The sequence below is a fragment of the Schistocerca nitens genome, chromosome 2 (genome assembly GCF_023898315.1).
Source record: "Schistocerca nitens isolate TAMUIC-IGC-003100 chromosome 2, iqSchNite1.1, whole genome shotgun sequence".
Classification (NCBI taxonomy): domain Eukaryota; kingdom Metazoa; phylum Arthropoda; class Insecta; order Orthoptera; family Acrididae; genus Schistocerca; species Schistocerca nitens.
In genome coordinates this window covers 21,123,891-21,148,136 of record NC_064615.1, presented here as the reverse complement: position 1 = coordinate 21,148,136, position 24,246 = coordinate 21,123,891, and the positions used below count along the sequence as shown (strand labels likewise).

The 24,246-nt window shown below is 39.8% G+C and overlaps 1 protein-coding gene across 4 annotated transcripts in view; it reads left to right on the top strand.

Annotated features, from left to right (window-relative positions):
• LOC126235680 (E3 ubiquitin-protein ligase RBBP6) overlaps nucleotides 1-24,246 on the top strand; it is a 400,367-nt gene that overhangs the window by 108,541 nt on the left and 267,580 nt on the right. For all 4 annotated transcript variants that reach the window (XM_049944411.1, XM_049944412.1, XM_049944413.1 and 1 more), the window contains exons 6-8: nucleotides 1,922-2,010; nucleotides 21,111-21,225; nucleotides 21,308-21,432. In XM_049944411.1, coding sequence (XP_049800368.1) covers nucleotides 1,922-2,010; nucleotides 21,111-21,225; nucleotides 21,308-21,432 — 329 coding nt within the window. The remainder of the gene's footprint in view (nucleotides 1-1,921; nucleotides 2,011-21,110; nucleotides 21,226-21,307; nucleotides 21,433-24,246) is intronic.

The following is a 24,246-nucleotide window of genomic DNA, read 5'->3' as shown; positions in this document are numbered from 1 at the left end:
GACATACAGCGAAAGTGTGCCTTGGAGCTGCTGCAGGTCAGGACACTGGTGCCACCCTATGTTTATCTGCTAGTATGCTGGCCAGTTTGAATTTCTGCCTCATGTGGACTGGAATAACACTGCCATGATGTATTTGGGTGGCTAGCTCTTGGTGCTCATTGTACTTGTTACCACGGCAATATCCGTTTCTGGGCAAAATGGTAAGGGAAATCCTGGACTGGGAAGGCCTCATTTAGACTCTTAGCATTTGGAGAGGGACTGCTCATCACTAGAGATTGTGATGATCACGGGTCGCTAGGCTGCATGGGAAGGACTTCTTGGTGTGGAGTGGGTGGCAGCTGTTGGAGTAGAATGTATTATTGGTAGTTTGTAGATATGGTGTGGATGTAGGTTCTGATGTAGCAATCATTGAAGTGGATTTCTCTGTGAAAGAATGTGGCTCATTGGGATGAGGAGGACCCTGTGAAGTGGATGAGAGAGAAGTTGTTGAGGTTCTGGAGAGATGTGGGTTGGGTGTCTTCACCCTCAATCCAATTCATGAAAAGTCATCAATGACTCTGAATCCAGTTTGGGATTATGGCTGGTTAGGGTGGATTCATCTATATGGCCCATGAATACGTTGATGCAGAATGGAGCCATGCAGGTACACATTGCTGCACTACGTATTTGTTTGTATGTGACACCTTCAAAGGAGAAGTATTTAAGGGCAAGGATGTAGTTGGTCACTGTGATAAAGAGGCGGTTGTAGATTTGGAGTCAGCGGCACTGGGTAAGGTAGTGTTCAGTAGCAACAAGGCCTTTAAGATACCAACCTTTCCTCTGCAGACTATCCGTAGTTCCTGTTCCTTTACCACCCTAAGCCCTGCTCACAACTGTCAGTGCCACCTCCTACACTAACATCGCTAATGCTGTGGCCTAGCCACTACTGAACGCAACCTTTCCCACCCCATTAACTCCAAACCGAGAACATCACTTAGCTATTGGGCTGCATTTCATAAAAAGAGAAGCAATTGCTGCAGTGATAGGGCAGACAGTGTGACTTTTAGTCAGGGGCTTGTATTTCATATTACACGTATTTGTCTTTCATATTACATACATTTGGTTTGCAGCTGTAGTTCTGGGTCTCAAGGGATGAAATCATGGGACTCCAGTACAGACTGTTGTCTTAGATTGTTTTGAGAACTGTGATATTAAGATTTATACATTTTGGTCTGTAGTAGCATGTAGGTAAAATGTAGATGAAAAAGTGCATTCCCATTGTCAAAGTATAACATTATGATTTGTATTTTTAGTGAGCCCTTTGGGAAAAAGTCAGGATGTGTTGTTCTGAAACGGGTCCATACCCAGTTTCTTCCTCCTGACTTTGGTTTGATCTTTCTGTTGATAGAACAATGAATATGTCAAAAAATGTTTTGCTGGTGGTAGAGTATTCCTGTGCATCTGTTACTTTACCGAACATCGTAAGAGGGTAGTACGTTCAACTGTTTAATGGTATGAGGAAAGTTATTCACATAACGTAACTTTCAGTGCTTTTTAAAGATGTGCAGAGCTGTTGTTTCTATTGTTAGTAAGTCAGGTAATATGCAGTACGAAACTGCAGAAGATCTGCGTGCCTAAGTATTTCTTTCATCCATGTTCTTTTCGGGGTCAAGAAACAAGAGAGGAATAGGAGGCAGAGGATTCTTTTTGAGGTCAAGAAACAGTAGAGGAGGAGGAGAAGGAGGGCAATTTAAATTTGTCGTAAAATATATTGAATGATATTAACGGAATCTTCCATCGGTTCTTGGTAGAACAACATTATAATAATAAATGAAAAGCACCAGTTGCTTTTCATTTATTATTAGTATATTGAATGGTTAAATTTGTTGACATGTAATTGTTACTACTTTGTCACTTGCAGAACTGTTTTCTTGTGTTTCAGGCTGTTGATCTATCAAGCTTAGATGCTAGTGAAGAAGACAAAATCCAGGCAATGATGACACAGTCAACACAGGACTACAACCCATCAAAGTATGTCAACGATGCTGCTCTGTAGACTGTAGTGGGGGAAAAAGTGTTCACCCTACTTTTTTTAACAGATATTTTGTATGTGTAGTTTCTTCTTATTCACTATCGATTTTAAGCTTTTATTTGTGCTTGCATAAAATATGGTCAAGAAAGTCTGTCTTGTAACAAGAACACTGCTACATATTTGTCTTCAACAAACATGCATCTCCATATATCTGTGTCAGTGGACATTTATTTACTTCCTCTGAATACGTAAACATAGAAACTAGTGAAAATCTATGTTGCTTCAGCCTCTAAGGAGCACATGGAACCGTACATACAACTGGCTTTCTTCTCCTTCTTATCTCCGTAAAACATCCTCATCCTTTCACTTTATGCCCGTATTCTTTGTTACGTCTTCTTGGGTACAGCATTCAGTTGTGTCTTTGTTCCTGTCTACAGTTCTGTTATTTGTTTAACTGCATGATTTCCTGTCTCCTGTACAGCAGTTTGCGTTACTACTTCACAGTTGTTAGTCATGAAATTTGAATGTGCTTTTTGTTCTCATGTATTTTTAATTTTGTGTGTGTGTGTGTGTGTGTGTGTGTTTTTTTTTTTTTTTTGGGGGGGGGGGGGGGGGGGGTGATGAGCCAGATGTGTTCTCCGCATACTTGCTCTTAAGCAATTGCTATTGGGTGTCGCCTGATGATTCATGGGTTCATGTAGTGTACTGGCACTATCAAGTCCTTTAAAAAATGGACCAAATTGAGGATCCAGATGGGCGTATCACAGCTCATTTCTTTGTCTGCTTACACCTGTTCATACATGCACTGTAGCCAAGAACTTGTTGTTGTTGTTGTTGTTGTTGTTGTTGTTGTGCTCTTCAGTCCTGAGACTGGTTTGATGCAGCTCTCCATGCTACTCTATCCTGTGCAAGCTGCTTCATCTCCCAGTAACTACTGCAACCTAAATCCTTCTGAATCTGCTTAGTGTATTCATCTCTTGGTCTCCCTCTACGATATTTACCCTCCACGCTGCCCTCCAATAGTAAATTGGTGATCCCTTGATGCCTCAGAACATGTCCTACCAACCGATCCCTTCTTCTGGTCAAGTTGTGCCACAAACTTCTCTTCTCCCTAATCCTATTCAATACCTCCTCATTAGTTATGTGATCTACCCATCTAATCTTCAGCATTCTTCTGTAGCACCACATTTCAAAAGATTCTATTCTCTTCTTGTCACAACTATTTATCGTCCATGTTTCACTTCCATACATGGCTACACTCCATACAAATACTTTCAGAAACGACTTCCTGACATTTAAATCTGTACTCGATGTTAACAAATTTCTCTTCTTCAGAAACGCTTTCCTTGCCATTGCCAGTCTACATTTTATATCCTCTCTACTTCGACCATCATCAGTTATTTTGCTTCCCAAATAGCAAAACTCCTTTACTACTTTAAGTGTCTCATTTCCTAATCTAATTCTCTCAGCATCAGCTGACTTAATTCGGCTACATTCCATTATCCTCGTTTTGCTTTTGTTGATGTTCATCTTATATCCTCCTTTCAAGACACTGTCCATTCCGTTCAACTGCTCTTCCAAGTCCTTTGCTGTCTCTGACAGAATTACAATGTCATTGGCGAACCTCAATGTTTTTATTTCTTCTCCATGGATTTTAATACCTACTCCGAATTTTTCTTTTGTTTCCTTTACTGCTTGCTCAATATACAGATTGAATAACATCGGGGAGAGGCCACAACCCTGTCTCAGTCCCTTCCCAACCACTGCTTCCCTTTCATGTCCCTCGACTCTTATAACTGCCATCTGGTTTCTGTACAAGTTGTAAATAGCCTTTCGCTCCCTGTGTTTTACCCCTGCCACCTTCAGAATTTGAAAGAGAGTATTCCAGTCAACATTGTCAAAAGCTTTCTCTAAGTCTACAAATGCTAGAAACGTAGGTTTGCTTTTCCTTAATCTAGCTTCTAAGATAAGTCGTAGGGTCAATATTGCCTCACGTGTTCCTATATTTCTACGGAATCCAAACTGATCTTCCCCGAGGTCGGCTTCTACTAGTTTTTCCATACGTCTGTAAAGAATTCGTGTTAGTATTTTGCAGCCGTGACTTATTTAACTGATAGTTCGGTAATTTTCACATCTGTCAACACCTGCTTTCTTTGGGATTGGAATTATTATATTCTTCTTGAAGTCTGTGGGTATTTTCCCTGTCTGATACATCTTGCTCACCAGATGGTAGAGTTTTGTCAGGATTGGCTCTCCCAAGGCTGTCAGTAGTTCTAATGGAATGTTGTCTACTCCCGGGGCCTCGTTTCGACTCAGGTCTTTCAGTGCTCTGTCAGACTCTTCACGCAGTATCATATCTCCCATTTCATCTTCATCTACATCCTCTTCCATTTCCATAATATTGTCCTCAAGTACATCGCCCTTGTATAGACCCTCTATATACTCCTTCCACCTTTGTGCTTTCCCTTCTTTGCTTAGAACTGGGTTTCCATCTGAGCTCTTGATATTCATACAAGTGGTTCTCTTTTCTCCAAATGTCTCTTTAATTTTCCTGTAGGCAGTATCTATCCTACCCCTAGTGAGATAAGCCTCTACATCCTTACATTTGTCCTCTAGCCATCCCTGCTTAGCCATTGTGCACTTCCTGTCGATCTCATTTTTGAGACGTTTGTATTCCTTTTTGCCTGCTTCATTTACTGCATTTTTATATTTTCTCCTTTGATCAGTTAAGTTCAATATTTCTTCTGTTACCCAAGGATTTCTACTAGCCCTCGTCTTTTTACCTACTTGATCCTCTGCTGCCTTCACAACTTCATCCCTCAAAGCTACCCATTCTTTTTCTACTGTATTTCTTTCCCACATTCCTGTCAATTGTTCCCTTATGCTCTCCCTGAAACTCTGTACAACTTCTGGTTTAGTCAGTTTATCCAGGTCCCATCTCCTTAAATTCCCACCTTTTTACAGTTTCTTCAGTTTTAATCTACATTTCATAACCAATAGATTGTGGTCAGATTCCACATCTGCCCCTGGAAACGTCTTACAATTTAAAACCTGGTTCCTAAATCTCTGTCTTACCATTATATAATCTATCTGAAACCTGTCAGTATCTCCAGGCTTCTTCCATGTATACAACCTTCTTTTATGATTCTTGAACCCAGTGTTAGCTATCATTAAGTTGTGCTCTGTGCAAAATTCTACCAGACGGCTTCCTCTTTCATTTCTTCCCCTCAATCGATATTCACCTACTACGTTTCCTTCTCTTCCTTTTCCTACTACCGAATTCCAGTCACCCATGACTATTAAATTTTCGTCTCCCTTCACTACCTGAATAATTTCTTTTATCTCATCATACATTTCTTCAATTTCTTCGTCATCTGCAGAGCTAGTTGGCATATAAACTAGTACTACTGTGGTAGGTGTGGGCTTCGTGTCTATCTTGGCCACAATAATGCGTTCACTATGCTGTTTGTAGTAGCTTACCCGCACTCCTATTTTTTTATTCATTATTAAACCTACTCCTGCATTCCCCCGTTTTGATTTTGTATTTATAACCCTGTATTCGCCTGACCAAAAGTCTTGTTCCTCCTGCCACCAAACTTCACTAATTTCCACTATATATAACTTTAACCTATCCATTTCCCTTTTTAAATTTTCTAACCTACCTGCTCGATTAAGGGATCTGACATTCCACGCTCCGATCCGTAGAACGCCAGTTTTCTTTCTCCTGATAACGACGTCCTCCTGAGTAGTCCCCGCCCGGAGATCCGAATGGGGGACTATTTTACCTCCGGAATATTTTACCCAAGAGGACGCCATCATCATTTAACCATACAGTAAAGCTGCATGCCCTCGGGAAAAATTACGGCTGTAGTTTCCCCTTGCTTTCAGCCATTCGCAGTACCAGCACAGCAAGGCCATTTTGGTTGGTGTTACAAGGCCAGATCAGTCGATCATCCAGACTGTTGCCCTGCAACTACTGAAAAGGCTGCTGCCCCTCTTCAGGAACCACATGTTTGTCTGGCCTCTCAACAGATACCCCTCCGTTGTGGTTGCACCTACGGTACGGCTATCTGTATCGCTGAGTCACGCAAGCCTCCTCACCAACGGCAAGGTCCATGGTTCATGGTTCAGAACTTAAGCTTCTCTAATCATGTTTGTTATAAGTCTTAAACACTTAGCATTTAGTGAGGTTGGGAGGTATGGGGAGGGGGAAGGAGGAGAGAGAGAGAGAGAGAGAGAGAGAGAGAGAGAGAGAGAGAGAGAGAGAGAGGAGTTTAAGTTATGATCCTTCTTGACTGACTGTGTACCTTGCTTTAGATAGACAACACCCAAGTTTAGTGATAAAATAAAATTCTTTGATCTCCCAAGTTGATTACTATAGTATCCTTCTATATGTCTCGAAGAAAACTGTTCTGTGGTGAAGGAACTAGTGATGGCAGACCAGTATGTGTTTCACCACAGTGTATAACAACCTGTGGTCCTGTTAATGCTAACAGTACACATCATTGTGAAAGACCACATTAGCGTGCAAGGAACTTTGCTTAGATCTTCTTTTAACATTCTACAAGCTTTACAACATCTACGTGGTGTACACTGTACACCTCTCTGTTGCCGTCACCCCCCCCCCCCCCGCCCCCCCCTCCCCTCTCTCCCCCCCTTTTTTTTTTCTTTGAACTCTTCTTGCATTGGTCTCCTAATATGACTGTTGAACCAGGGTGGGAGATCTCTCTTCTGTTGCAAATTTATTTGGCTTGTACGTGTCTGAAGTGAAGTGTTCTGGGCAGTACTCTCTCTCTGTAGCTGATGTTGCCATAGCAGCTTTCAGAATTTTACTAGTGAATTCCTAAAGTTTTTCCCAGAAGCATTTTGACACTGAGGTAGTTAGCCCATAAAAGCAAGTGACTACAGTATATGACTGACTAGGGATGTTCACTCAAATTATTTCATGTTGGGAAGCACTAATAATCTCATTAGCAGTGACAATTCCATGCAACAATAAATCTGCTGTCAGTGTCGATGTCTAGCTGATGTCGAGATGTATACAATGAAGTCTCCGTTTTACACTTTTCAGGCGATTTTTAAAAAATAAAAAAAATAAAAAAATAATGTAAATTTCCCCGTTTTTGTCCAATAATGCAACTATAAATGACACTACACATTGTGTAGTTATTGTTAGGAGACAGAACAACAGTAGTGCAAATTGTTCTAACCTTTAATAACTCCTACGAATTCATAACTAGTGTGCTCGGATGTCAAGAAAGGATATTTTGTAATGTTTGTAAACATTTCTTGAAAGCCCACACCTTTCCAACACCCTATATCTCAATTACACATTTTATTTTCTCTCTCCATTAACATTGTTTCATTAAGTGTAGGAGGGAAATTTGCAAGTGTGATAGTGAAAAAGCAGCTATCATGGACCACCAAAAAAGTGTCATGAATTGGGTGAAACGTTAATACTTAGTATACTGTATTGCCCTAAACGTAATATTTACCTGCTATTTGTTTCTGGTCCTCACTAGATTTCATTCCTAGTACCATATATGCTCTGTTGTTGTTGTTAATAAATGGGAAATTCTGGGATTTTACTCACAATATTTATAGCAATTTAACATTCTTCCTTTCTGGCCCGCAGTAATGAAATTTCTCTTCTTGGATGATCTTCTTGTGCTGTTAGGTAGTACATCTGGATGCCACAGTCCTGGACGGAGCAGCAGGTGGTGCATTTATTTGAAACTCTGCAAAGAAATTCTTAAAATATATGAAAGTGGAACACCTTGTTGCATGGTTAACTTTGCTAGTTGTAATGAAACCTGACTTTATTCATAAGATAACCATCTCTAATATAACACATGTGACTTTGAGAAATTGTTGTAAATGGGGACTTGGTTGATACAACTACAGTTTTATGTGGTTGAAGAGCTACTACTGGCCTATTGTTATGAAGCCCTTAGCTGCTAGGGGGCACTTGGAACAAATAGTTTGACAATTTGTTAAAATGATATTAGATATCATCAGTGAGACATTGCCCCTTTTTGAGCTTTGGCGCTCCATAGAAGGGTATTCCATTCTTTCCTGTTTAGTGTCAGACCCCTCCAGCTGTGAATTCCAGTTTTCCTTATGTCCTTTCTGATATCTTCCTCCACCTTAGCTTTGGTCCTCCAATCCCCCTGTTCGCTGCAATGAATATCTTCTTAATCATTCTGTCATTAGCTCTCAGTACACATCCTGCCCATTCCAGCCTTTCAGTGTCACTGACAGTGTCTTGTTCATCATATACATTATATAATTCATAATTTAATTTCCTCTTGCATCCAGTCAGTTTTCTTCACTGGTCCAATAATTTGTCTCAAGATTTACTTTCAAGTGTGCCCAGTTGCTTTTTATCAAATTCCATTAATGTCCAGATTTCTGCACCATACGTTAGCACCAGCCTCACCACTACTTTATACATCATAACTTAAGTTTTCCTGAACAGCAACTTAGATTTCAGATGCCTTCTGAGGCCATGGTAATACTTGTTGGCAGACGTACTTGTTTTAGGATCCCAGAGATGAACATTGTGTGTACAGTTTATTGCTGATCCAAGGTAAGTGAAACTATGCGTGACACTAAACTTATATGAACCAATTTCATAGGTGCAGCCTGATTGTTTGTTTATTTTCCTATAATCAAAATAAATAAGCATAGTTTTTCTTTGTTCTAGGCATATACTTGGTTCAGTTATTTATATAACGAATATTATTTTATGAAAGCAAATGAGACTAAATTACAGTAGTTCAAAAGCAAACTACCCTTTGCATGTTGCAAATTAAGTTTTTCATTTATCTTGTGCATCCAGACTCATTTTGCCTTAGTAACAAGGCATCTTCAGTGGGTGTCAGTTCAGTGTCAAATTCATTGTTTTTAAGCCAAACAGCTTTCTCTCAGGTGACAAACTGGTTGAAAGTTTGCACTTTTTCATTTGGTCACTATTTTCAACATACAGTTATCATTTTCTGTGTCACCGTTAAATTACTGTACATTGAAAACAGTGACACCAGTTTGTCACCTTATAAAAAGCTGTTTGGCTTAAAAATGATGATTGAGACACTGATCTTGTACCCACTGAAGATGCCTTGTAACTAAGGTGAAACTCGTCTGGGTGCACAAGATAAATGAAAAACTTTATGTGCAACCACGGTAATTTATATGCAGCTGATGCAAAAATGGCCACCACAAGAAACTTATTAAATGAGAATGTATAACAAAATTCCCTGAAACACAGTTTTCTCCTGTGTTCACAAGAACAGGAAAACCAAGCTTGTATTCTCTATTAACAAGTTATTTTTGCACACTTACTGCACACTCTCAGATACTGAAAATTGTGAGACACTGAAGTTTCATGCAGTTTCTTTAAATTAGTTTTCAACAGGACAAAGGATCTTTGCAAATTTGTGGACTGTAGGACAAGAGACTCTCAGACAAATTCATCTAAATTTAAGTAATCATACCTGGTGGTTTACAGATAATTGTATAATGCACACACGTTCTTTCAGCTGACGTCAGGACCATGATGGTATCCCTGTCTCTCCATTACTTTCTTTGTCATTTCCCATTTGTTTCTCTGAAAAATGAATAAACATCACTTCTTACTGAAAGAGATGCTGAGCTTAGACAGATAGGTGGCAGTTAGTTTTTCCATTGCAGATTCTTGGTGCACAGTTTTTTCACAAGACACACAATTCTGCATATTTTACCAATACCAACATTTTTACTTGTCTTTAGGTAACAATCCTCTACTGTTTAGTAAAAATTTATTGTAATGTTTACTTACATGATAAAAAATAATAATTGTAAGTTAAGACTGACTTTGTTGGCTGATCTTGAGCATAACTGTTAGTGTAACAATTATTCATAGTTTCCTTAAAGAGGGTAATGAGTTAATAGCTCTACTCATATGGTAAATCCCCAACTCTTCAAACAGGTGTTTGTATGAACTTATTACTTTTGTTTTCCTGCAGTTGAATGTTACAACCATATTTTGTACAGTTCACCTTGCATCTACATACGTACTCAACAAGCTATGGTGGAAGGTATCTTGTATCACTACTAGTCATTTCATTTCCTGTTCCACTTGCAAATAGAGCAAGGGAAAAACTGCTGTCTGTTTGCCTCCGTATGGGCCCCAATTTTTCAGTTACCTTATATTCATGAAACTTCCTAGCAGATTAAAACTGTGTGCCGGACCGAGACTTGGACTTGGGACCTTTGCCTTTTGCGGGCAAGTGCTCTACCAATATCCTTTCTTTCAGGAGTGCTAGTTCTGCAAGGTTCACAGGAGAGCTTCTGTAAAGTTTGGAACGTAGGAGATGAGACAATGGCAGAAGTAAAGCTGTGAGGACAGGCCATGAGTCGTGCTTGGGTAGCTCAGTGGGTAGAGCACTTGCCCACGAAAGTCAAAGGTCCCGAGTTCGAGTCTCGGTCCGGCACACAGTTTTAATCTGCCAGGAAGTTTCGTATCAGTGCACACTCCGCTGCAGAGTGAAAATCTCATTCTGGACTATGTAATATGCTTAAAATATAATACCTAAACCAATATTGAGAACATAATAAAAAAATTGGATTAATTGCTTTTCCACACATCCTCGTATTTTCACACTTTAAATAAAATTAATATTTTTATGATTGATACAAGTTCATTATTTATAGGCCAATTGTAAACATTCCTAAGGTTTTCTTTTGCTTTCTCTATGGAATTCTGCAATGAAGATGTCGCCGACATTTCCAAAAAGTATTTTTTCACTATTATTTGGTGGAGAATAATAAGGGTCGTAAGATATACTACATTTACAAACTCATTTATTAATATATTTTGGTCCTGATAGATGTTTTATTGAAACTTTCACTTCATTTGGGGCTTTTACTATCTTCATCTTCTGTATACTGTTTTCCAAATATAATAGAAACCATTTCTTTGCTGCTACTCTCATTTCTAATTATTGAAGTATTCGTTTGAACTTTAGGGTCAGCATTGTCCAAAAATATATCTGTTACACTGTTACCATTGTCTTGTGTATGAAGTACCACTTTAGTTAACTTCTCTATGACACATGCAGTACTGTATACTTTTGGTACAACAGAAACCAAATTGTACTTCACTATGGAGCTTATATTTTTTCAGGTAAATCATTAGTTCGTCTTTCCCAACTGATGCTATGGTTTTTGAATATGGTCGTAGTAAAGATAAAGACCTTTAATTTTCTATGTTGCTGTATATTAACTTTATTTTGTAGATCTATTTTTCTGCCATCAGTTTCATTGTTGGGTTATTGGGTATCGTCACTGCTTTACCTTTTCTGGAGTACTAGAAAAATAATCAACACAAAATTTTCTAGTACTTTTGGTTTGTTTATTCCTCTGTCTCTGACCCTTAGCTGTTTGTTTTTTCTGTTCCCTGTTTTATATTCATCCAGCTTTTTTTACTTTTCATTTCAACATTAAATAATATTTTTGGGAAGATGTCCTTGCAACAAGCAATACCATTCCGTAGATCTTCTTGTGATCATCATAAGTTTAGGAATTGTGGCTCACTATAGCTCTTTATTAGGGAACTGAGATATTTAAGGGTCTGAGAGGATTTTCTAATACCTGTTGTTATTTACTTGTTTTTACTGATCATTTCTACTGATATGAAACAGATTAAAGTTCAGGATGGAATACCAATATTACGAAAAGGATGGATTGCAACTCATCATATAGTCATTAAGTCACAGACATGTGCAACGAAATGTCTAGTGTACATTCAAGCTTTCAGCCAAAAAGCCTTCTTCCAAAAAAAAAAAATTCATACACATTCATGCAAGCACAGCTCACTCACGCATCACTCCTGTTTGTGGCCAGACTGTGAACACCAACAGTACCTGATGTGAGCAGCAGTTGTGGGTGATAGGAAAGAGGATGTAGTATGAGGAAGGGAGAGAGAAGGTTAACAGGGTGGGTTGGGGGAAAGTGTAGTGCTGTTTGTGGGACATTGTGGGAGCAGGATTGTGCTGTGTGGTAAAGTTTGGAGGTTGGGTAGGTGAAAAGGAGAGATGTAGAGAAGGGGAAAAAGATTAATGGGTGGTTTGGCGATATAGAAGTCTGTGTAGTGCTGGATTGGGAGAGTGAAGGGGGTAGACGGGTGGAGGACAGGGGAAGGGAACGTAGGATATACTTGGATATACTTCAGGGAGAGTTCCCACCTGCACATTTCATAAAAGCAGGTGTTGTTATGAAGAATCCAAATGGCACAGGCTGTGAAGCAGTCATCAAAGTGAAGCACATTGTTTTGGGCGGTATGTTTAACTGTGTGGTCCAGGTGTGTCTTCTTCAGAGTTCATGCGAACAGGTGCAATGCCCATGTGGTTGCAGTTTAGTTCATAGATCACATGGCTACTTTCACAGGTAGCCCTATCTTTGATGGGATGGAAGATGTATGTGACTGGACTGGATTAGGTAGTGGTTGGAGGATATGGAGGAAAGGTCTTGCATCTAGGTCCATTGCAGGATGTGAGATGTGAGGCAAGAGGCTTGGGTCAGAGGCAAAGTAGGGATGGACAAGGATATTGCTTAAGTTAAGTAGAATACACTGTGGGAGTTGTGGGAAGGATAGTGGGTAGGCAGGCTAATTATCATTTTGGTTTCAGACATAGATACTGATTTAAGAGAGAATTACTCCTTGTCACCAAATGGTGTGTGTAGGAGGAGATATAAGGCATGGGAGGCAAGGTGTGGAAAGTAATTTCAATGTTTGGAGGCCTCAGTGAGACCCTTGGTGTATTTCAAAAGGAACTGTGTGTCACTAAAGAAGCAGAGGTGGATGGTCTTGATGGAAGGGACTTCTTGATATGGAGTGGGTGCCAGATTTTGGGAGTGGAGGTATTGGTGGTGGTTGGTAGGTTTGATTGTGGACTGAGGTACAAATCCTTGGGGCACTGGGAAAAGTAGTGTTCAATAGGGATAGGCCAATGGCATTTGGGATGTTAGTTTAAAGGGAGGTAGTATAAACAGTGATAAAGAAGGTGCCATGTGATAAAGGAACAGAAACAATGGCGAGTGGGTGGAGGAAATGGTCTTTTAAGTAGGAGGGTAGGCTTTGGATAATTGGCTAAAGGTGTTGGTACACGAGAGCAGAGATTCACTCAGTGGGGCACAGTAACCAGTCACAATGGTATGTCATAGCTGGCTGGGTTTGCAGACTTGAGGAAGCATTTCGAAGGTAAGAATGCAGGTAATGGTGGGGTTGAGGAGAGATAGAATCGGTAGAGAGGTTCTGGGATGAGCATAAGGATTTTAGGAGGAATTGGAGAACTTATTCAATTTCTTTAACAGGTTCACTGTGACAGGGTTTGTAAGTAGCTGAATCTGACAGCTGGCAGAGTGCTTCCCTGTGTGAGGCTCCACCATTGTGCTTTTGAACTACTGGGATTACATGATGGAGATGTGTAAGATTTATTCACCTAAAAACTCTGCTACTGTGACCCCATTCCAGAAATCCAACTGGATCCTTCCCAATAACACCAGATTTTCTGAATTGCACAGGTGGGGCCTCTCCTGCTGTACATCCTATGTTCATGTAACCCCCATGACCTCAACCTTCACTAGTCCCTGTCTTCCACCTACCCGTCCCCCTTTCCTACCCCACTCCAGCACTACACGGACTTCACCAATGCACGCACTAGTCTTCTGACCCTGTTCCCACCGTGCCCCTCCACGCGCTCACAAGCAGCACTACACTCCCCCCCTCTCCGCCCCCCCCACCATGTTACCCCTCCCCCTCCCCACTCAATATCTCCTCCTTACTCCCATTACCCCATCAGATTATATATCTAAAAACAAAGATGATGTGACTTACCAAATGAAAGTGCTGGCAGGTCGACAGACACACAAACAAACACAAACATACACACAGAATTCAAGCTTTCGCAACAAACTGTTGCCTCATCAGGAAAGAGGGAAGGAGAGGGAAAGACGAAAGGATGTGGGTTTTAAGGGAGAGGGTAAGGAGTCATTCCAATCCCGGGAGCGGAAAGACTTACCTTAGGGGGAAAAAAGGACGGGTATACACTCGCGCGCGCGCGTGCGCGCACACACACACACACACACACACACACACACACACACACATATCCACATCCACACATACCCAGACAAGTTTACAGCTATCTTCAAGAAATATGTCTGCTTGTGTCTGTATATGTGTGGATGGATATGTTTGTGTGTGCGCGAGTGTATACCCGTCCTTTTTTCCCCCTAAGGTAAGTCTTTCCACTCCCGGGATTGGAATGACTCCTTACCCTCTCCCTTAAAACCCACATCCTTTCGTCTTTCCCTCTCCTTCCCTCTTTCCTGATGAGGCAACAGTTTGTTGCGAAAGCTTGAATTTTTTGTTTGTTTGTGTGTGTGTGTCTGTCGACCTGCCAGCACTTACATTTGGTAAGTCACATCATCTTTGTTTTTAGATACATTTTACCTACGTGGAATGTTTCCCTCTATTATAACCATATATATATATATATATATATATATATATATATATATATATATATATATATATATATATATATATTTGTTGTGGTCTTCAGTCCTGAGACTGGTTTGATGCAGCTCTCCATGCTACTCTATCCTGTGCAAGCTTCTTCATCTCCCAGTACCTACTGCTACCTACATCCTTCTGAATCTGCTTAGTGTATTGATCTCTTGGTCTCCCTCTACGATTTTTACCCTCCACGCTGCCCTCCAATGCTAAATTTGTGATCCCTTGATGCCTCAAAACATGTCTTACCAACCGATCCCTTCTTCTAGTCAAGTTGTGCCACAAACTTCTCTTCTCCCCAATCCTATTCAATACCTCCTCATTAGTTACGTGATCTACCCACCTTATCTTCAGCATTCTTCTGTAGCACCACATTTCGAAAGCTTCTATTCTCTTCTTGTCCAAACTGGTTATCGTCCATGTTTCACATCCATACATGGCTACACTCCATACAAATACTTTCAGAAACGACTTCCTGACACTATACTCGATGTTAACAAATTTCTCTTCTTCAGAAACGATTTCCTTGCTATTGCCAGTCTACATTTTATATCCTCTCTACTTCGACCATCATCAGTTATTTTGCTCCCCAAATAGCAAAACTCCTTTACTACTTTAAGTGTCTCATTTCCTAATCTAATCCCCTCAGCATCACCCAATTTAATTTGACTACATTCCATTATCCTCGTTTTGCTTTTGTTGATGTTCATCTTATATCCTCCTTTCAAGACACTGTCCATTCCGTTCAACTGCTCTTCCAAGTCTTTTGCTGTCTCTGACAGAATTACAATGTCATTGGCGAACCTCAATGTTTTTATTTCTTCTCCATGGATTTTAATACCTACTCCAAATTTTTCTTTTGTTTCCTTCACTGCTTGCTCAATATACAGATTGAATAACATCGGGGAGAGGCCACAACCCTGTCTCACTCCTTTCCCAACCACTGCTTCCCTTTCATGTCCCTCGACTCTTATAACTGCTGTCTGGTTTCTGTACAAATTGTAAATAGCCTTTCGCTCCCTGTGTTTTACCCCTGTCACCTTCAGAATTTGAAAGAGAGTATTCCAGTTAACGTTGTCAAAAGCTTTCTCTAAGTCTACAAATGCTAGAAACGTAGGTTTGCCTTTTCTTAATCTTTCTTCTAAGATAAGTCGTAAGGTTAGTATTGCCTCACGTGTTCCAACATTTCTACGGAATCCAAACTGATCTTCCCCGAGGTCCGCTTCTACCAGTTTTTCCATTCGTCTGTAAAGAATTCGCGTTAGTATTTTGCGGCTGTGATTTATTAAACTGATAGTTCGGTAATTTTCACATCTGTCAACACCTGCTTTCTTTGGGATTGGAATTATTATATTCTTCTTGAAGTCTGTGGGTATTTCGCCTGTCTCATACATCTTGCTCACCAGATAGTAGAGTTTTGTCATGACTGGCTCTCCCAAGGCCATCAGTAGTTCTAATGGAATGTTGTCTACTCCCGAGGTCTTGTTTCGACTCAGGTCTTTCAGTGCTCTGTCAAACTCTTCACGCAGTATTGTATCTCCCATTTCATCTTCATTTACATCCTCTTCCATTTCCATAATATTGTCCTCAAGTACATCGCCCTTGTATAAACCCTGTATATACTCCTTCCACCTTTGTGCTTTCCCTTCTTTGCTTAGAACTGGGTTGCCATCTGAGCTCTTGATATTCATACAAGTGGTTCTCTTCTCTCCAAAGGTCACTTTAATTTTCCTGTAGGCAGTATCTATCTTACCCCTAGTGAGACAAGCCTCTAAGTCCTTACATTTGTCCTCTAGCCATCCCTGCTTAGCCATTTTGCACTTCCTGTCGATCTCATTTTTGAGACGTTTGTATTCCTTTCTACCTGCTTCATTTACTGCATTTTTGTATTTTCTCCTTTGATCAATTAAATTCAATATTTCTTCTGTTACCCAAGGATTTCTACTAGCCCTCGTCTTTTTACCTACTTGATCCTCTGCTGCCTTCACTACTTCATCCCTCAGAGCTACCCATTCTTCTTCTACTGTATTTCTTTCCCCCACTCTTGTCAATTGTTCCCTTATGCTCTCCCTGAAACTCTCTACAACCTCTGGTTCTTTCAGTTTATCCGGGTCCCATCTCCTTAAATTCCCACCTTTTTGCAGTTTCTTCAGTTTCAATCTGCAGTTCATAACCAATAGATTGTGGTCAGAATCCACATCTGCCCCTGGAAATGTCTTACAATTTAAAACCTGGTTCCTAAATCTCTGTCTTACCATTATATAATCTATCTGATACCTTTTAGTATCTCCAGGGTTCTTCCATGTATACAATCATCTTTCATGATTCTTGAACCAAGTGTTAGCTATGATTAAGTCATGCTCTGTGCAAAATTCTACAAGGCGGCTTCCTCTTTCATTTCTTCCCCCCAATCCATATTCACCTACTATGTTTCCTTCTCTCCCTTTTCCTACTGACGAATTCGTCACCCATGACTATTAAATTTTCGTCTCCCTTCACTACCTGAATGATTTCTTCTATCTCGTCATACATTTCATCAAATTCTTCATCATCTGCAGAGCTAGTTGGCATATAAACTTGTACTACTGTAGTAGGCATGGGCTTTGTGTCTATCTTGGCCACAATAATGCGTTCACTATGCTGTTTGTAGTAGCTAACCCGCAATCCCATTTTTTTATTCATTATTAAACCTACTCCTGCATTACCCCTATTTGATTTTGTATTTATAACCCTGTAATCACCTGACCAAAAGTCTTGTTCCTCCTGCCACTGAACTTCACTAATTCCCACTATATCTAACTTTAACCTATCCATTTCCATTTTTAGATTTTCTAATCTACCTGCCCGATTAAGGGATCTGACATTCCACGCTCCGATCCGTAGAATGCCAGTTTTCTTTCTCCTGATAACGACGTCCTCTTGAGTAGTCCCCGCCCGGAGATCCGAATGGGGGACTATTTTACCTCCGGAATATTTTACCCAAGAGGACGCCATCATCATTTAATCATACAGTAAAGCTGCATGTCCTCGGGAAAAATTATGTGTGTGTGTGTGTGTGTGTGTGTGTGTGTGTGTGTGTGTGTGTATGTGTGTGTGTGTGTGTGTCTTGGCTGAAAGCTTAATTGCCTGTCTGTGACTCAACATCTCATCTATATGGTGTGTAGCAATCTGTCTTTCCATAGTATTGTTATTTCTATTCATATGGGTACTTATGGAAATTTGTGCTGCAAATTCAGTTGTAGTGTAGAGAATTTTCTATCTACATTGTGTTTTTCAGTACATTTCTTCCTGGTACTGTCAAATCTAATGTCAATGGAAATTGCTGTGCAAATTTGCAATCTAAGCTTTATTGAACTTTATAGATTGAAAAATTAGGCCTGTGTTACATTTAATAGAAATTTGGTTAACACAAGATACTTAAACACGCTGGATAATAAAGGATCAGTTACATGAGAAGAATAGACACCAACGCAGGTATTCACTGCCAAATCAGCTCAGATCAAGCACTACAAACTATTAATAGCTTCTGTTTGCATTTGACAAAATACCTGTACATTTCAGTTAGCTACCATCTTGTGAAAGACCGTGATTTTTTTTTTTTTTTGAACCTACTGTAATTTACAAATAGTGTTCCAAACATTTACACTGCTGCATTTCAGACCTTCACAGTTACATGCTTATCTCTCACTTGTATATACTGGCTACTAATTTTGATGCCAGAAAGAAATTTTATTAATCAAAATCATGTTACATTGTCAGTGTAATGATGTTACCTTGATCCCCTTCTTTTTGTCGCTATGTTGGAGGGCCAGCCTTTCAGTTTCATTATTTTTTTTTTTTATTCATTGATTACTTTCAGGGCACTGTCTTGTTACTATTATAGAGGGTAAAACACTGATTTAGTAACTATATGCTGTGGCTTAATAATTGAGTTGCTGATTATTAGAGAATAGTTGCCCATGATTTATTTTTCAGTATAGTTTATAAAGCACTAGCAGTCTGCTACAGTTTCACATGGGTAGCACTAAATATCTACGATCTGGCGGCTTTCCTGGCTTAGTGTTTTTAAACTGTTCGGTATGTAGAGTTCTGGTTAAAATTCAGAGAACAATATTAGATAACTGAATATAATTAATTTCATGTAGCTTACTGCAATCAGCCTAACAATGGGAGCTGGGTTTAAAGGTGCCAAGGCTGCTCATTAGTCGGTGGGGCAGCCACTAGCTGACTTTGTGCTCTATACTGGCTATGAGAGCTGGTTGCTTGCAGGCAGTCGCGACTGTGCCCTGCTCCTGTCCCCACAGGCAGTGCAGTAACTCACAGTTCCAATCATTTCCATGAGATGTCACTCCAAACACCAATGAAAGATAGAACAGATAACATTTGTTCCTCCTAAAAACTTGCTGACTCCATTGGGAGTAAGGTGCAAGTATAAAAACCACTGGAGGAGCTGCTTAGATTAGCCTTCACATTCAGGCAGATAAAGGTGGCCGAGGACTTGAATTTATAATAAATATGAAAGGAGAATATCTGTAAAACTTCTGGTAAAAGTAATTTCATGTGGCTCAATGGCTTGATGCAAGTCTTTCAATTGGATGTCACTTCGGCAACTTGTGTGTGTCTAACCAGTTAACCAACCAGGGAAAAGTGGTTTGCAATTTAATGTGGATTCCTAACCACGTTTCATTTCTGTTGAATCTCGACATCATTGAGAAGTGAATGCTAGGTTAAAAGGCATCCTGGAACCTTTTGGTTTCTAGATCACGATGCCTGACGCTGATTCTAATAAAGCTTCACTGCTCTCTGGAGTTATGGTGGCTGTACTGTTAGGTGTCAATGCATTTGTTTTCACAGTAGTGGAAGTCTTTAATTCATCCACTTTCCACAACATATTTGTAAGTTGTGTACATAAGACGTCCCTGTGAATCAGTCTATCTATTAAAACCAGATGAAAATCTGTACAGGGGTTTCTGAGATCAGTCAGAACATAAAAATAGAAAGTGCGGATGGGACATCAAAAAGATACTATATCAATTACATCTATAATAGATAATTTTTTTTTTACCGACAAATGTAATAATTATGTTGTGTTTAAGGATTTTGAATTTTCTGCACTTACTCAACATTCACTAATTCTTGTATTATTTGCTTGGTACTTATAGTCTCTCCCTCTCTTTCTTCGTCGAGGTATATCATATGCCTAATTCTAGGTACTGGAAGACATAGCAGTTTGGAGACACTGTAGTGTAAGGAATGGCTGAACTTGGCAGTGTAAATGTATTTCCAACATGTTTTGAAATTAAAAAAAAAAATAGTATGTAGACTGTAAACTTCAAAATGTGAGGCAGTTGTCTGTTGAAGATCACTACTTATTGTTACAGCTACCACTGTCTATATTCTGAAGCGCCAAAGAAAATGGCACAGGCATGCGTACTCAAATACTGTGATATGTAAGAACAGGCAGAATACGATGCTGCGGTTCAGCAATGCCTATATAAGACGATAAGTGTTTGGCATAGTTATTAGATCAGTTACTGCTGCTGCAATGGCAGGTTATCAAGATTTAAGTGAGTTTAAACGTGGTGTTATAGTCGGCGCATAAGCGATGGGACACACCATCTCTGAAGTGGGGATTTTCCCGTATGACCATTTCACAAGTGTACCATAAATATCAGGAATCAGGTAAAACATCGAATCACTGACATTGCTGTGGCTGGAAAGAGATCATGCAAGAATGGGACCAATGACGACTGAAGTGAATCATTCAACATGACAGAAGTGCAACCCTTCCGCAAATTGCTTCCGATTTCAGTGCTGGGCCATCAACAAGTGTCAGCGTGCAAACCATTCAGCAAACCATCACTGATATGCACTTTCGGAACCGAGGGCCCACTCCTGTACCCTTGATGACTGCACGACACAAAGCTTTATGCCTCGCCTGGGCCCATCAACACTGACAATGGACTGTTATAAATGGAAACATGTAGCTTGGCCGGATGAGTCTCACTTCAAATTAGATTGAGTGGATGGACATAGACAACCTCACTGAATCCATGGCCCCTGCATGTCAGCAGGGGACTGTTCAAGCTGGTGGAGGCTATATAATGGTGTGGATGCTTGATATGGGACCCCTGAAACGTGTAGATACGATTCTGACAGGTGACACATACTTAAGCATCCTGTCCGATCACCTGCGTGCATTCATGTCCATTGCGCATTACAACAGGACCTTGTGACACCTCACATCTCCAGAATTGCCACAGAGTAGCTCCAGGAATGCTCTTCTGATTTGCTGGCCTCCAAACATGAGCAAGATTGAGCATATCTAGGATGGGTCCTACACAATATTAGGCAGGTGTACTAATTTCTGTGGCTCTTCAGTGTATTATATCTTCAAAGATTATTGCTAACTCTATTTGAAATTGAAAATATGTGCTGGTTTCTTTCTTTTTTTATCTAGTCCTGTAATTATATTTTCTTTCTCCAGTTCTAGTTTAAAGCCATTTGCATTGATGATTCTTACTGTTTATTGCTTTATTTTAGCTACATGAAAATTCGCGGTGCAAATCAGATGGGGGAAGTTCCTTCAAATTATCGTTGTTACAAATGTCATCAGCCTGGGCACTGGATAAAGAACTGTCCTTTAGGCACAAATTTGGTAATTTTGGTTAATCATTCTTCATACTTGGTGGTACTGTTTTATCTTGAAGTTCAGGATGTAACTACTATTTTTGTTTCAGGAACCAATTGAAATAAAAAAGAGTACTGGCATTCCTCGTAGTTTTATGGTTCCAGTTGAGGGACCAAGCGTACCTGGAGCCATGATGACACCAACAGGACATTTTGCTGTACCAGCAATAGATCAGTGAGTGCTCATCTAAACTGTATAAAATTTTGTTTGTGTTGATACATTAATCCCAGCAGTTGGTTTAGTTGAATTTACATGCATTTATCTTTTCTGTTGCGTACACACGCATAACAACATAGAGATATAACTAGCTTTTAGGCTACCAGTTTAAGGTAAGAATACCTTGTCAGCAAGCAATGAATGTTATCCTTTTAGAAAAGCCAATGCTACTCTCTTCCCATTGAAAAGAATGAAATCCCAATAGATGAAAATCCAGAAGAGCCTTTGTATGGAAAACTACTTTTCAACTGAAAACCAATTGTAACATAGGTCTACAAAATTTCTGTGTTAATGATGTTTTCTTTGTTTCTTTTTCGAACCCAAAGTATTTTTATTAACATATGACCAGTTTCTATGCCTTAGGCACAATCTTCTTTGTCATGCATACCTTATCAGTGTGAAGTGCGTTATCATGAGACTTCAGACTGCTGATTTTGAAACTGATGTTTACATTGACATGTATGTTGATAAAAAAAAGTTGCTGATGAGATGCAAAATATTTGATACTGATAAAAGTTATATGATTGCAAGACCTCAGTGATGATGTCACCATTTCATTTTATTATTGTGTAGTTCACATTTTTTTGCTGTAGTTAATGGAGGTTAGCACTCGTCCCACTGATATTAAGGTCATTAAGGATGGAACATAAAAACCTGGGGTCTGAGTAAGCAGAGAAGGTTATTATTTAAAGCCCAGTTGTTTCAGATACGAATGCACTGCACCACCAAGCTTTATTTACCAGTTGAGTTGCTGTTTTCTTTCTCGTTTCTAAGTGAGTGATACTTTTCCAGAAAATCATAAAAGTATGAAGCATAATTACTGGCCAGTATGCACTCACAGGAGCAATGAAAGTACTGTGGTGTACTCACATAAACATACATTCAGTGTCCTAATTTTTGGAACTATCAGTTTTTTAAGTGTGTGTGTGTGTGTGTGTGTGTGTGTGTGTGTGTGTGTGTGTGTGTCTGGAGTACTGACACTTCTGAAGGTAAGTACTTCCCAGCATTTCTGCCTCATGTTTATATTGAATACATATTCAGGCTGTTTCAAGTGCAGTTTTATACTTGACATTAAAAGGGAAGTTCACTCGAGAAAACTGTAAAATGGAGATGGAACGCTGGCCAGTACTTACCTTCAGGAAATGGAAGTATTAATACTGCTAACATGCACAGGTAAAAATACATGACACTACCCTAGAATTGATTGGGGAAGGTTAAAAAGGGTTTAAACTTTAAAAGATAGAAAAATGGAGTGGTACATGTGAAAAGAAGAAAAAGATCGTGATGGTGATCTCGAGTCAGATATGGTGAAATGGTGAAGGAACTGTCTTTTCTTGTAAAGTGTGCACAAAATAACTTCTCTTGTACTTGCTCAGATTGCACACTATGTGAGGGGGCAGGAGTAGTGGTGGGGGTTCCATTGTGAGCAGCCACAGCATAGTAGGGGTGTACAATTTGGCAGCTGAAGCCTGCTCATGAATGGAACAGCTATTGAGTGTGCAAACAATTGCATTACCAGATTGTGCCAGTGTGACCAATAATTCAGTGAGTCAGTAGTTTGTTAGGTGTACCAAAGTGAAAACTGGTGCATAAACAACTGATAGAACTGCTTCTGATGGATGAAGTGCACAGCTTGGATGGCGAGAGCAGCCCCTTCAGAAGAAAGGGAGTGAACACATCCATTGCTGAACAGTTACGCAGAAGTGGCTGCTTTCACTCGTAGGGGTTTCATTTGATGTGGCTGTAGTTCTACGTCTCTCTTCTAGAGTTTAAAAAACAAATGAGAAGCAGGTTAAGGAATCAAACTTTCTGGCAGATTAAAACTGTGTGCCTGACGAGGATTCACACTTGGAACCTTGCTTTTTGCGGGCAATGCTCTTACCGGTATAGTTAGCCAAGCAGAATTGGTCTCACAGCTTTACTTCTGCCAGTACCTCTCAGCAGTGTTTAACCTGGATAGATTATTTGGTAATAGAATTACCGCCAAAAGGTAAGGATTAGAGTTTGAGTAATGTTGTGATAATTTGTCCTATCCTGTCGGGAAATTTCAGATCAGAAGACACTCTGTTGTGGAGAGGAAGATTATTTAGGGTAAGGAATCCGTGGAGAAATTAACAAATGCTACAAGTACTCAGAGTAATTGCCAGAATTCCTTGTTATTCCAGTTTTGTTGTTTTATACATGCTTTCTTATATTGACTTAGCATTGTCTGTTGAAGATTCTTATGATATATAAACTGTTTCTGGAACACTTAAAGGAATGTCATGTTGTTTGTTGTCTGACAATGAAGGTCTTCCCCAAAAGGCACTTGTAAAATAATCCAGTCTTGTCCATATAATTGTTCTAGAGCAGGAGCGGCCAAGATTTTGGCTCAGCCTCACTGCACATTACCCCCACTGCCATGCCACACTGAGTGTGAGAGAGGGGGAATTGTGCCACATTTCAATGGCAATCCAGTCACAGTGCATGCTGCTTGGTTTTATAGTTCACATTTCTAAACACCATAGATCACAAACAAAAGAAAGTTTCATTATTATTTAATTATTTTTGGTGTGTGAAAGAGATAATATAATTTTTATCTGGTACAAACTGTCAGCAAATGGACAAACACAGACCATTTCACAGAGTTTCACGCTCAAGTTGCCATGTAATCGTGACTTATTTAGTTTCTACTACTACCACTCCTCAGCTTTGCAGCTCATGAAGGGCCTTGACCTGCATCACAATATCCTGCCATTCTATCCGATCCATGGCTTTCCATCTCCATCCTCT